General features: G+C 30.0%; 1 protein-coding gene across 1 annotated transcript; it reads right to left on the reverse strand.

The window, feature by feature from the left end:
• Nucleotides 1-320: 320 nt before the first annotated feature.
• Nucleotides 321-3,081, reverse strand: LOC129295107 (laccase-15-like). The gene is made up of 6 exons (XM_054933588.1): nucleotides 2,814-3,081; nucleotides 2,517-2,668; nucleotides 2,143-2,387; nucleotides 1,911-2,039; nucleotides 814-1,791; nucleotides 321-707 (listed from the first exon to the last, which is right to left on the reverse strand). Exons 1-6 carry the CDS (start codon nucleotides 2,934-2,936, stop codon nucleotides 577-579), a joined length of 1,758 nt encoding a protein of 585 aa, XP_054789563.1. The 5' UTR covers nucleotides 2,937-3,081; the 3' UTR covers nucleotides 321-576.
• Nucleotides 3,082-14,990: the final 11,909 nt, after the last annotated feature.

Raw genomic sequence — 14,990 nt, forward strand, 5'->3', positions numbered from 1 at the left:
ACCTGATTGGGTTCTAATACGTTGAGGATTTGTGTTTGATTTCGGTTTTTAGAAAGAGTAAAGATCTCATGATGGATACTTTGTCAATATTGTTGTAACCACTCTTTTGACTTGTTAGGATACATATAAGCTCTTGTAATTCAATTTATTTAAACCATTAAGTTGCTAAGCACAAAACAAAAGAAAAGGCATAAATTCTTCCTTCGTTTTAAAAAAAAAAAATTCAACACAATGACTTTATTTCAAAGCATTTCAAAAAAAAAAATAGAATCATACAAGACTTCGCAGATTTCACAATTATAGAATAAAGAATGAAGACATTATGAACAAAAACAATACAAGAATATCTTAAAAAGAAAAACTGTACATTCTCGCCAGCTACTTTCCTTTTCTTAACATAAAAATACGGAGCAATGATTTTATTTCAAACTATTCAAAAAAGACAAGCATCATACAAGACACTGAAAATTATACAATTAATAAAGAACAAAAGAATGAATGAAGAGATTATGAATAAAAAGAATACAAGAATATGTTAAACGAATTTCCATGGTCTATATCCTTGGGAAATTGAAATCAACATTTGGGCTTGTCCAGTGGCGGTGGTAGCATCTGTTCGTCTGGATTGTTACCATTCTTCACGATGAAAGTCATAGCCATTCCCCACGTCACATGACGCTCTAAATGACAATGCATGAACCATACACCTGCATATCCACACCAAATTGAATCAATGTATAAGATCTAAAAATATAATCTTTTGGAAGAATTCAAATATTTCCTGTGGAGTGAATGCATGTAAAATATATATACCTGGATTTTTAGCGGTGAATCTTATGGTGACCCAGCCATTTTTGGGTATGGTCACAGTATTTTGAAATGGAGGATCAACAAGATTGTAATTCCAAGGATCCTTGTCTTTATCAAAATTCCCAAATCCCCAACCCACCACATAGAAACTATATCCATGCAAGTGAATAGGATGTTCTGTTCCGGCAAGCACATTAGTTCCCTGAAGAACAAGCTCCACCGTGGACCCATACTCAAGCACCTTCACCTCCGTGTCCACCGATGGAGTCCACAAGAATTGAGGCAAATCATTGCCTGTAAAATCAAACTTCAACGGCGGTGTGTCAGGAAACTTGTCTCCATAAACACCACTAACGTTGTTATAATAAGCCTGCAAAATGTTAGCACCAGCAGGCAATTTGAAGCTTATATTGTTCATACTAGCAGCGAGACGATCCGGATTACTGTCTGCTAAGTTTATATTGTCGGTGCATGTTGAACCATTCTGACATGGTAACGTGTTGACAGAGACTGTGTAGAAAAGCCTGGTGCTTATTTCTAATGGCACATCAATGGGGTGATTCTTGTCTGCTAAGCTTCTAAACTGGCTCAAGAGCTTGGTGGAGGCAACAGTGTCGTTTGAGTTTGGAAGCAAGGGCATGGAAGGGACTGGTGAGGTTGAAATGTACCTGCTTCGTTTGTATTGAAGGATAGCAGTGGTGTTTGAGGGGTTAAATGAGACATTATTAGCAGAACTGGAATAAGCCTTAGCAGCCATGTAGTAGCGACCTATTGGTTGGTTTGCTTCAAGCAAGACATCCATAGTTTGACCAGGTGAGATAGTGATGTAATCTGTTTCCACTGGCTTGATGTAGCTTCCATCTGTCCCTACCACTGTCAGTTTATGGTATGCAATGCCAAAGAATAGGACTTGTTCCAGTGCAGCATTGACAATTCGAAGGAGGTAGGTTTTGCCATGTCGAACGTTCAGCTTGAATGTTTCTGACATGAATAGAAAATAACAAATATTATATTACAAATTATTAACTTCTACTGGCATAAGAAGAGAATCAACACATAGAGATAAAGTTAATCAAGAAGCAATTATATATAATATTTACCAGAATTTGAGCATGGGTAAAGGTCACCAGGTTGGCCATTAATGGTGTAAGCATCAGACAACACGGGGTCTCCTCCACTTCTACGAAAGTCATTGTAAACCTGAACAATATCTTGTTTCCACCATTCTCCTGCATTTTTTTACACGTCACATATATAATTAATATCACTTGTATGTCTTGAAAAACTTGAGAGCGAATATATGAGTCTGAAGTCTAGTTCTCAAATAAATACCCAATATAATGGGAACTTCTGCATGAGGTTTCGAGAATGGATAGGTAGTTCCTGGCTTAGGCTTGATGACAATAGCGCCATGAACTGTGGCTCGAGAATAGTCACTGTGAGCGTGCCACCACAGAGTGCCTTCCTCTTCAGAGAATATGACCTTCTGGCTAAACTTGTGACCTGGTTTTATGGGACATTGAGTGATAAATTCGGGGCCGTCTGACCATGGATATCTTGGTTGGTTCACTCCATGCCTGTGAAAGATAGGTAAATTAAATTTCAAAGTTAAGGTTCAAACAAATTAGTTGAAGCTTAGCATTATGTTAACTGATAGAGAATTAAAAAAAGTGTGGGAGTCTTTGGTTTATATCTGATTAACGTACCAGTGGATGGTGATGCTCTCGTTGGCTCGGTTGTAGACATCAACAATTATGGTTTCGCCTTTGGTAACGTACAAGGTTGGTCCTGGAAATTGCCCATTTACTGTCAATATGTTCTTGGAGCTACAAAGTCTTGTGTAACATGCTTCTTTCACCTGCATTGAATCAAACACAAGGGCCATGAGATGCAAGTTAACATGTTTATATTGTATTCTATATAATCTCATTATATTTTTGAGAGTTAGGAGTATTTCAACATATATAGTAAACTGAAGTATTATCATAATGAAACATACGTACCTCAAAAGTATAATGCCTTAGTGCATGAGAAACGAGGAGGTTGTTGAGGAACAAAACTCCTAATATTTGTAAGAGGAATGTTACTGAAATTTTCATGGAAACTCTTGAAGAGTTGGTCTCCATAGATCAGTAATTTTTATGATGCTATTTGTCGCTTCAAGAAATTGCTCTCGTCCTGCTGATCAATGCTTATGTTGGGAGCTTGAAGAGAAAAGCTTGATATATGTCTCTTTCTTGAGGAAAGGCTTGATATAAGTGGATATGTTTGTGTTTGATTGACGTTTGAAGATGGTGGCCATACATGCAGGTATATATATATATATATATATATGTAGTTTTGTGAGAGGCTTTGACATGAACACGATGGTTACGCGTAAGACTACTTTTCAAATTGTGTGGCTTGTTCTTTTCGCCTTTATTATTTTGGCCAAGTCTTTGAATTATATATTGCCAGGTCTTTATTGAAATATTCTTTCTGATAAAACTTGTCACTTGGTCATCACAGAAACTAGCTGCTCTATCAAATAGTTTGTTGTTTCAGGTTAGCTTACAGTGGAAATTGCAATATAATTGTGGATAACGAGTCAAAGTTGAAGAAGTTTACATACTGTGGATGTTTCTTAATGGATATAAGAACAAGTTCATGGTTTGGTTTAAAATATGAAAAGCTGGGTCAACTCCTTTGAATGTTTCTTCATTTATGGGCTGATTATGTGAAGCCAGCTAAATTCATTCATTTCTTAATTAGCACTCACTCCACACCCCCCCCCAAAAAAAAAATCAGGTGTATAGTAGAACAGAAAAAAACTTGTAAGAATTGATATAGTTACATAATAAATTATGAAAATCCAAAACCTACAAATATAGAAAGTCAAAGGCTAAATAAATATACTAAAGCTTTAAAATTGCGATACGGTCAACTTTTTTTCTTAAAAAAAAAGTTAATATTCCAAAGGAGCAACAGCCAAGATTCTTTTCAATCATTACATTTATCTCGTAACACGTTTCAATTTGAATTAAGAATTTGGCGTACAAATATATTAATTAGCTTAGTATTATAGATTCGTTAGTTAAATTTAATAATATTAAAAGCGAAGGACATATATTAATTATATTTGTTCATCTTTCGCTTTAGTCAAGTGTATTATATATGTGTTGATTACCAGAGGCATATGTCACTTGTCACCTTTTATTTTCGCCTTATCCAAAAATAATCATTAAATCTTTTAATATGATCAATATTAATATAATATTTATTATAATTAATTAAGTGTCAAGTTATTCCTAAACCTTGAATAGTAACACACATACTATTTACTCGTAAGAATATAACAATATTCAATTTTTTTTTGTTGCTTTTGGTTTTTGCGGCTTTAATTTGCCATGAACTAAATACTTGGTCATTAAAGCTATTATTTTGAATATTCTTTCAAGTCCTAACTAATTGTTGAGTTAAATAATCTATTCATATATGACAGTGTTTATATGTGTGATATAAATATAGATTAAAGCTAAGTAATAAAGTGAAGTGAGAATAAACACAATAAAATTATTTATGAACAACACTAATGTTTTAAAAATTAAATCACATCCATGAGTCCAGTCAACGTAACCCAATCAGGAATTAGCTCTCGTTCAAAAGAACTGGATTAAAAATTAATAAAAAAACATAAATTTATACATAAAGTAAAAAAGTTTTAAAAACTCGAGGCATAAACTGTAATTTTCACCTATGTAGCTCAACTCCCCTAGTGGTGGCAGAGGAGCCTCTCTATTCTTATCATCATTTTCCATACACTACTGTAACAAATACAAGTTTAAAAGGAGAATCCATCTTAAAAGATTAACTTATTAACAAAGAGAGTTCCTTAAATTTATAAACCCTCCGTGGGTAACTCTTTTCGTGACATTGATCTCTTAATAAAAGATTCAATGTAACAAAAACAGACCCAAAGGGAGAATCTATTCTAAAAGACTAGCCTATTAGGATAAAGAGTCCCTTGAACTTATAAACCCCACACTACTTGTGAGGCTCCTTAATGTGGGACTCGTGACAACTGTTCAACATAACTATTGATATCACTACATTAAATAAATTTGTTTAAGTCATATTTACATATATAGTTATGATTAGGAAAGTGAAGAGAAAAACGTGATAGAAAAAAGGAGACGTTCCTCTCCTATGCACACTACACGCTTAATCTCCCTTCCTTCCACGCCTTTCATCAATTTATTTTGTTTAAATCTTCAAGTAATTTTTTGTTGTAATTATACATTTTAATCTTTACAAAATTTTATACTCCTTTATTTTGACAAATTTTTAATATAATTCAACCTTAAATCTTCTTCTGTTTGGGGTTATAATATGTTGTTGGATCATTCTTCTAATATGATACATTACACCAGTCAAATATTTAAAATACTAATTATTCATTTAGAAAAACTTTAGGGATGAAATTGCCCATTAAATTGATCTCAAAATAACAGTCAACATTGGTCAAATGTTACTATGTGGTGACATTAAATCACTTTTAAAACTTCTAAAGTAACATTGTACTAATTAAAAGTTCAAGATACTGGTTGTACCTGGCAAAAAAATTTTAGGATAAATTCCCTTTAATCCCATATTTCATGCATGAATATATGTATCTGATGGTGCTTGATTTAAATTGAGACATGCGTGTATGATGGCCGTGGTACGTAGCACCTAGAAATCATGTGGATAATTGTTACTATCTTCGCAATAAATGTCATATAATAGCCATTCCCTACGATCTTCGAATTGCCAGGTCTTCGTCACTAGCTAGCTATTTATGCAATTAGAAAACTATATTCTTAAAAAAAAACACACACACACACACAACATTTAATGTGTTTTTCTTGTTTTACCGTTGGAGAAATTGTAATACTCCCTACATGATTTTAATGACAAAATAAATGTGGGAAAATTTAATTTGGTGAAGTTTGTCATATTTTACATATTTATTGCATTTTTTAACCTATGAAAAATAATATTAAATGAAAAATATAATGAAATTAGAGTATTCCTTCCATCCTAATTTATAAAATATTTTTAGACAAAATCATACAAATCAATAGAACTCATTAAATACATTTTATAATTTTATTTATTTCAAAAAGATATAAACAAACTTTTAAAAATATCCTTCTTTTAATACTCCATTTGTAAAAGAATAATAGAGAGAGAGAATAATGAGAAAAGTAATATTGAAAAAAAACATAATTAATAAAACATTATTTTATAATTTGGAATACTAAATCTTTCTCAAAAGTATCTTATAAATTGGGATGAAGGTTGTATTATTTTAGCCTTTAGCTTATTACTCGCTTTGATGTTGCCAGGTCATTATCGAAATGTTCTTTCGGACAAACTTGTTACTTGGTCATCAGAAACTAGCTGCTGTATCAAATAGTTTGTTGTTTCAGGTTAGCTTATAGCAGAAATTGCAATATACTTATGGATAACGAGTCAAAGTTGAATAAGTTTACGTACTGTGGATGTTTCTTGATGGATAAGAACAAGTTCATGGTTTGGTTTCAAATATGAAAAGCTGGGTCAATTCTTTTGAATGTTCATCATTTAAGGGCTGATTATGGGAAGCCATCTAAATTCATTCATTTCTTGGTTAGCACTCACCTTTAGCTGTAGAACAGAAAAAAGTTTGTAAGAATAGATATAGTCACATAATAATTATAAAAATCCAAAACCGACAAATATAGGAAGTCAAAGGCTAAATAAATACACTAAAGCCTTGAAATTGCGATGCAGACAACTTTTTTTTTGGGGAAAAATTGATGAAAAAATTCATTTAAATTATGTAAATGATATAGTAATCCTATAAATAATATAATTTCTCTAGAGCCCCATGAGATGTTTCTTTCATTAGGAAATTAAAAGAAATGACTAAATTGCCTTCAAATAAAACAAAAATCTCAAGCCTCAATGGAGGTTCATTCTTTGCATGTTCTTGCTTCTACTTCGTCTTCTCGTTCTTCTCTTCTTCTCTCCTTCGTGCTCTTCTTATAGTCCGCCTCCTTCTCCTTCTCATCTATTTTATTTCTTTTTGAGTTTCTGTACATAGGTGATTTGTTTTGTTGAGTTATTGTACGTGAGTATATGTAAGCAATCATTCTTCCTTTGTTAGATGTGCTATACGTGGGTAAATTTCTTCTTCTCCTTGAAAATTTCTCCTCCCATAGTGTTAGTTGAAGTTTATGTAGTTTAATATGCGTAAATGATTGGTGTCTTTATTTTTTCTGCTTTATGGGAGTATGGATGCTTACCCATAGATAAATGATAAATGATATATCATTTTCAGTTATATTATAAATGCATAAACCAAAATTGTGAATAATTAATATAAAAGTGTGAATATAAGAAGAATAGTTGTTATTGAATAAAACATAACAAATATGTGATTATGATGTTTGGGAAATAGACATGATGAAGGGGATTTGTTTAAAGTTGGCATGAGACATGGCTTCTTTGGCTTTTAGTTTTGGAAAGAAATCATTTTGTTATTTTCACATAAGGGGACATTTTGTTAAAAATATTGAAAGTACAATACAATATGATAGGGAAGTGTGAGGATAAAAATAATTAGAGAAGGGATGACACTAGAAGATTCAACTCTTCATATATTTTTGTCAAAAGGATTGCAGAGTACATTTTGATATGACTTGTAGATCATGTAATTGACAACAAAACTTTAGATAGTTGTCACTTTTTAAGGTTTTCTTGTCATTTAAATTAATAGAAGTTGTTATTTCTTGGATTAAAGTGGTAATTCATTTTTGCTAATTTAGTCAATTTACAAAGGGTACTAATAAATTATAATTCCTTGTTACATTATTCCAAATCTAGGGACAAAAGTTGTTAATATAGGAACAAAAGTTATAAATGAAAAGTTATAAATTTTTAATATCTGATGCATATTAGGACCTGCATATGCGAAGTTGCAAATGACTATTGAAATATTGTAAATTTACAAACAAAACTTATTAATATAGGAACAAAAATTGTGAATGCAAAGTTGTGAATGTTAAACACTTGATGCATATCAGAACTTGTAGATCAGGACTTGTGAATAGCTATTGATTTATTACAAATTTAGAAATAAAAGCTTTTAATATAGGAAAAAAAGTTGTGAATGAAAAGCTATGAATGTTCAACACCTAATGCATATCAAGACCTGCAGATCAGGACTTGCAAATAATTATTAAATTGTTGCAAATTTAGAAACAAGAGTTATTAAGATAAAAATAAAAGTTATAAATGAAAAGTTACAAATTTTCAACACCTAATGCATAAAGACTTGTAGATCATGACTTTGTGAATAGCTGTTAAAATTATTGCGAATTTAGAAACAAAAGTTGTTAATATATGAACAAAAATTGTGAATGAAAATTTGTAAATTTTTTTAATTTGAATAAAGGGCAAAAGTGTCATTTCTTATAATTTCCTAAGGACAAAAACATCCCTTAGGGCTCCAAAAAAATTATGCCATTTTCATGGGTCTAATGTATTATTTACATAATTTAAATAAATTTTTCTATTATTTTTTCTTTAAGGGTTATTGATTTATTTGATATTTCAAAGAAAGCAACAAGTCATGGCTTTGGAACTTTCTTTTCCTTGAACTGTGTCGGCCTTAACTTAATCAACCTCTTGATCTTTGCTAAGTCAGCGAACCCACAAAGTAGATAAAGAAACTTAAGAGGACTAGTCACACAAGTAGAGAGTAGAGAGTTTGAGTGAATGAACTTGAGAGCTTTCTTGATATGCTTGCTTTTCTTGTTTACAATTGAGAGTTGTGGGGATATTTATAAGCCTCCTCCTTTTCTCTAAAAAAATTCTCACCTTCTTGATGGACGGTAGAAAATCAATCTAATTTTACAGTTTACATTCATCATCTAGAGTATTCTATAAAAATATCTACAATAAATATTTAGATATTTATAAGCATATTTCTAGAGAATAACCTTCAAGATATATGCAAAATATTTTAGAATATCCTAGAATATTCTAAATATCTCCACATTTCTCCAAAAGTTTTTAGAACCTTCTAAAAATTTCTAGATCTTTCTAGATTTTTCTAAATAATTTTAGATTATTCTAGATGCTGCTAAAATATTCTAGAATATACTGAATCCTTCTTGAAAGTTCTAAAATTTTCTCTGCTATCTTGGAAGTCTCCAAAAATTTCACAATCTTATAGGTTCTCATATATTTAAACAAAGGTTGTGACAAACAGCTAAGATTCTTTTCAATCATTAAATTTATCTCGCAACACATTCCAATTTAAATTAAGAATTTTGGGTACAAATACACAAATTAGTTTAGAAGTATAGATTCGTTAGTTAAATTTAATAATATATATTAAAAGCAAAGGTCACATATTAATTAACTGTTCATCTTTCGCTTTAGTCAAGTGTATTATGTATTTGGCCAAAAAAAAAAAGTGTATCATGTAAGTGGTGGTTACCAGAGGTACATGTCACCTGTCACTTTTTATCTTCGCCTTATTTTTATAGTTTCATCAATACGAGAAATCCCAAAATAATCATTTAATATTATCAACATTAACATGATATTTATTATATATAATTAATTAACTAAGTGTCAAATTATTCATAAACCTTCAATAATAGCGCACGGATACAAAGTTATACTCATATTAAATGTTTATAATAAAAATGAAATCGTCATATTTCAACAAAGCCTACAATAAATTGAATACTTACTGTTTTAAACCCAATCGTTAGGTTCAAAATCGAAATTATATTATCAGAAAATATTTTTTTAATGAGTTACATTTTCAATGATAAACCAATATTACGAATAACCATAATAAGGCTTAATAAATAAATATGCTAAAGCCAATTTGAAATTGCGATACGGTCAACTATTTGTTTAATTAAAAAAACCGAGATATTGATTTATTGGATATTTCAAAGATAGCAACAGCCAAGATTCTTTTCAATCATTGAATTTATCTTGAGAAATTCGATTTTCCAATTATCATAGAATTATTATAGATTCATGAGATAAATTTAATAATATTAAAGCGACGGACCTATGTTAACATACATGTATATAATTGTCCGTCGTTCGCTTTAATTTTATCAAGTGAATTATATTATATTGTTGACTACGAGAGGTATATGTCACCAGTTACCTAATAGTTTGGAAGAATTTCAAATAATAACTTGAGATGTGACTTAATTATTAGTGGGTCTTAAAAAATTTTAAAACTTCAGCTCAGTCTAGGGTAATAAAAGTAAAAATATTTTTAACTGTAAAAAGATCAAAATACCCTTCACTTGTTATGCAGAATCATTAGTTGTTAATTTTCTTACTTCACTTATTAAATAATTATATAAGATTTGATATCAGTTATTTAATCATAAGAAGCAACATTAGTTGTTAAATTACTAACTTTACTTATTAATTTACTAATATCAATAATAAATTACTAACAGGTCTTATAATTTACTAACATTAATTATATATTACTAATAGATCTTATAATTTACAACTGATGTTAGTAAATTAATAAGTAAAAAGTTAGCAAATTAACAATTAATGTTATTGTTGGTCTAACCAATAGATGTAATTTACAATATTAATAAATTAATAAGTGAAGTAAGAAAATTAAAAACTAATGATTTTGCATGACAAGTGAAGGGTACTTTAGTCTTTTTATAATTAAAATTATTTTTATTTTTATCCCTATGAACTGAATTGAAATTTCAAAATTTTTTGAAATCCACTAATAATTAAATCACATTCCTGGTTCTTTATTTGAAATTCTCCCTAATATTTTTCTCCTTATTCTTATAGTTTCATGAATACGACAAACCCTAAAATAATCTTTTAATATGATCAACACAAAAATATAAATTTTATTATAATTAAGAATCAAGCTATCCATCAACCTTGAATATTAACATACGCATACATAAAGTTACACTTATCTTGAAGACAAACATCTACCTTGAATGTTTATAAAAAAAAAATGAAATCGTGATATTTCAATGAAGCCTTAGTATAAATAGATTGATTGCTATTTTAAGGCAATTGTTAGGTTCAAAATAGAAGTTATATTTCGGAAAATATTTTTTTAATGAGTTACATTTTCAATAATAAAATCAATATTTTAACAATATTTTAGTTGTAGACAAAGACATTTTCAAAATGAAAATATGAGTGGTGGGTGTAGTTTGAGAGGCTTTGAGATTAGCATGATTACGCGTAAAAATACAATAATATTCAATTTTGGGTTGCTTCTGTGTTTTGACGTTTTGTGGCTCTAATTTGCCATGATCTAGCAACTTGGTCATTAAAGCTGTTTTATTGATTATTCTTTCTAATCCTGAAACGTAGAAGCCGAATAACCTATTTATATATGGCAATGTTAATGTGTGTAGTTAATGTAGATTATTGAAAGTAATTGTCTTTTTATGTGAAAGTGTTTTATCTCTTTTCTTTAAGTTTCATACCATTTTAGCATCAAGGCAGGTTTCTAGAGACAGGAATGCCTGAAAATTATTCGAGTTCCACGATTTCAAAGTATATTTATTAACCTCTAAACTTTCATGTCATTCTAGCACATTTTTCTTGAATTTTAATAAATTTTGAAATAATTGTATTTATTTTGATTATCTAAATTAGAAAAATATACATCTCACTTTAGGTTTACACATAGTTTTATTTTGGTATTTTTGGGCTTAATTTATGCTATTTTAATGTAGGGTTAGGTTGGAAGCATTTGTAATCCTTTGATGATGCTTTTGGAAGGTATTAAGACGAAGAATTGAGGTGAAATGATTAATAGTCATGCCACATGGGAAAAGTGTACGAAATAAAAGTAAAGTTGTAACTAGACACTGATAGCAAAACAATGCACTTTAATTAGTTGAAGAAATTAGGGTTGGTTATATATTTGCTGCTGGTTAAACTTGGAAAGCATTCTCCAACTTGAACATACTTTGAGAGCTTAGTTGTACTAAGATTTTGGCCTTGAACAAGCTTGAAGCGAAGGAATGAAAACTTGAAGATGATTGCAGTTTTATTCTCTTAGTTTTTCTATTTTTGCTCCCTTTCCTCTCTTGAAATCAAATATGGAATCAAATAATTTGTAAATCTGTAACTTGTAGATGATTATAAGTAGTTAAACACTTTGCTTTAAAATTAATTTGAATCCTTGTATTTGTTAACACTAGTTTTCTCCTCTCTTTTTGTGATTAATTAATAATTTATAAGTATTTACTTTATTTGTAAGTAACTGAGTATCATTTAGATGTTATGTTCATTCAAGTAATACTTGAAATGACTAGCTTGAGTGTAGAATAATGATAAAATAATGCAAGAACTTAAAGTTTACATGACGATCATGGATATTTTGCTAGTAAATATATAAATATACTTGCTAATCTTGTATAACCATATTAAAGTTGAAACTTAAAATTAAATTTTATTAATTATAATAAGAGATTAAGAAATTAATGAAATTAAAAAACTTGTTCATGACTTAAGAGAGCTTGTTCAATTATTTTATTAAAACCTATATTAGGACTTATTTTCATTTAAAAAAAAAGTCTTTGAGAGGAGGTAATTTATTATGAAATGCAAAGGGATAAATAATCTTAGGCCTCATATCAATCTTAAAATTTAAGAATCATATGCTTCTCTTCATTCTCTAGTTTTAATATAATTTGCAATATCAAAGTTGTCCATATAATTGTGTTTTCCCAACTTAATTGAAATTGTGACATTTTTTGAATGATCGTATTTCTAATTCAAATTTCTGTGAGAAAAATACTTTACTCACTTCAATATTTGTCACATTCCATGCACTTGCAAAATCAAAGAGAAAACAATATTGAAGGAGTGGTCACATTAGGAGAACTAAAAACATTGGACGACAAAGTTTCACTATTGTTTGGGTATCCACACGCCTCCATGTTATATACGAAGAATGGAAAATAAATTATAGACTCAAAACTAATTCAATTTACTCATCAAATACTATAACAAAATATATTTTTAGAAGCGCTTATTTCAAAACGCATATGCAAAAAAGTGCTTCGAAACATATAGACAGGACATAGAAACATTGGACGACAAAGTTTCGCTATTGTTTGGGTATCCACACGCCTCCATGTTATATAAGAAGAATGGAAAATGAATCATGGACTCAAAACTAATTCAATTTACTCATCAAATATCATAACAAAATATATTTTTAGGAACGTTTATTTCAAAACACATGCAAAAAAGTGCTCCGAAACATATAGGCAGGACATATGGGAGTGCTTTTTAATAAAGCACTCTCAAAGGACATGACATATAGGAATGCTTTATTAAAAAGCACTCTTATAAGTTTCTAAAAAAAAATTAAAAAATAGTAACCTATAAACACTCCTATAGATTTATAAAAAAAATTAAAAAAAATAATCATTTATAAAAGCGCTTTATACTAAAGCATTCCTATAAATTCTTTAAAAAAATTTATAAAATAATAACCTATAGAAACACTTTTAACAAAAACACTCCTATATTTACCTATAAGAACGCTTATGCCGTGAGTGCTCCTATAAGTTCCTTTAGGAGGGCTTATATTATAAGCGCTCCTAAAGGCTTATCATTTTAAAAGAAAAAATTTTAGTCAGTAACACAGATTTTGGGTGACACACTCAAGTCAACACCATTTTCTCTCAAAACCCTTGTAGCTTCGTCTCTCCCTTCCTGCCATCGCCCACTGCTAGTGACGTCGTCCTCGCCTTCCATAGCTACTACCGCAGTCGTTCCTATCGCTATCGACCGCCGTACGTGTCACCAACAGCTGCTTCACGTTGTAAAACGCGTTCGGCCATCCGTCCCTGTTTGAAATTGCATTAGAATCATTATGTTCAATTGCCGCAATTGCACGAGAATCTTCTGCTTACTGGAATCTTTTGTGCGCCGGAATCTTCTGCTAGGTTGCGTCACTGAAATCTGAAACATTTGCCATCATTAGTTGCTGCCGTCCGAAATTACTTGCGAGGTTAGTTGTAAATTTTTTAAAAATTATATAATTATATAGTGATTTTAATAAGTTGTTATATATATTACTAATAATAATATAGGTTTGATGATAATACTCTATGACTTTGTTTTTTCAGACATTAAATTGCTCTCTTGTTGGCTAAAATTGAACTTGAAGTTAATTATAATTGTTATATGATTGAGTTGTTATGTAAATAAATTTGGATGTGCTTATATTGAAATTTACTTTATGTTAGTTAAGTGCTATATGTTGAATTGTTTGATAGATATTTGTTACATTATGCTATAAATTTTTTTTTATGAATTGATATATTGAATTATTGAATTTGATTATTTGGGATGTGTCACTTTTAGGGGGGATTCTACCGAATTTTAAAAAATATATTCTAAATTTTTTATCTTTGTTTTTTGAATTTTTATAATTATGTTAGTGATATGGATCGTAATGTATGTCGACTAATCGATTGTCTAAAGAATATTGAGATGGAGTAGATGAGTTCATTGAGTTTGCATTTTCTCATAATCAAGACCCCTGTGAAGTCATATGCCCTTGTTTAAAATGTTGCTATGGAAGACAAGTAAAACGAATAGAATTATAAGATCATTTATTATGTAATGAGATTGATCCAACTTACACCTATTGGACCATGCATGGAGAGACAAGGAATTATGCCAGTGATTAGAGGGATAATGTGAGCTACACATCATTTAATTGTGATAGTGGGATAGATTATGTTAACCATCTTGACGAGATAATTGATATAGTTAAAGAGGATCTTAAGGATTGTCTTGAGATGTTTGAGAGATTGAAGAGTAATGCGAATAAACCATCGTACCCCAGTAGCAAAAAGTTCACAAAATTGTCAGTTGTTTTGAAATTATACAAATTAAAAGTGGCTAATGGATGGAGTGATAAGAGTTTCACAGATTTACTTGAACTTTTGTATGAGATGTTGCCAGAGTACAATGAGCTTCAACCTAATACTTACGAAGCTAAAAAGGTGCTATTTTTTATTGGGATAAATTATGAGAAGATACATACATATCCCAATGATTGTGTCCTCTTTTGAAATACGTATTCAATTTTAGATAATTGTCTAAAATGT

The sequence above is a fragment of the Prosopis cineraria genome, unplaced genomic scaffold (assembly GCF_029017545.1).
Source record: "Prosopis cineraria cultivar Desert tree isolate PC_DT_omini unplaced genomic scaffold, ASM2901754v1 PC1, whole genome shotgun sequence".
NCBI lineage: Eukaryota > Viridiplantae > Streptophyta > Magnoliopsida > Fabales > Fabaceae > Prosopis > Prosopis cineraria.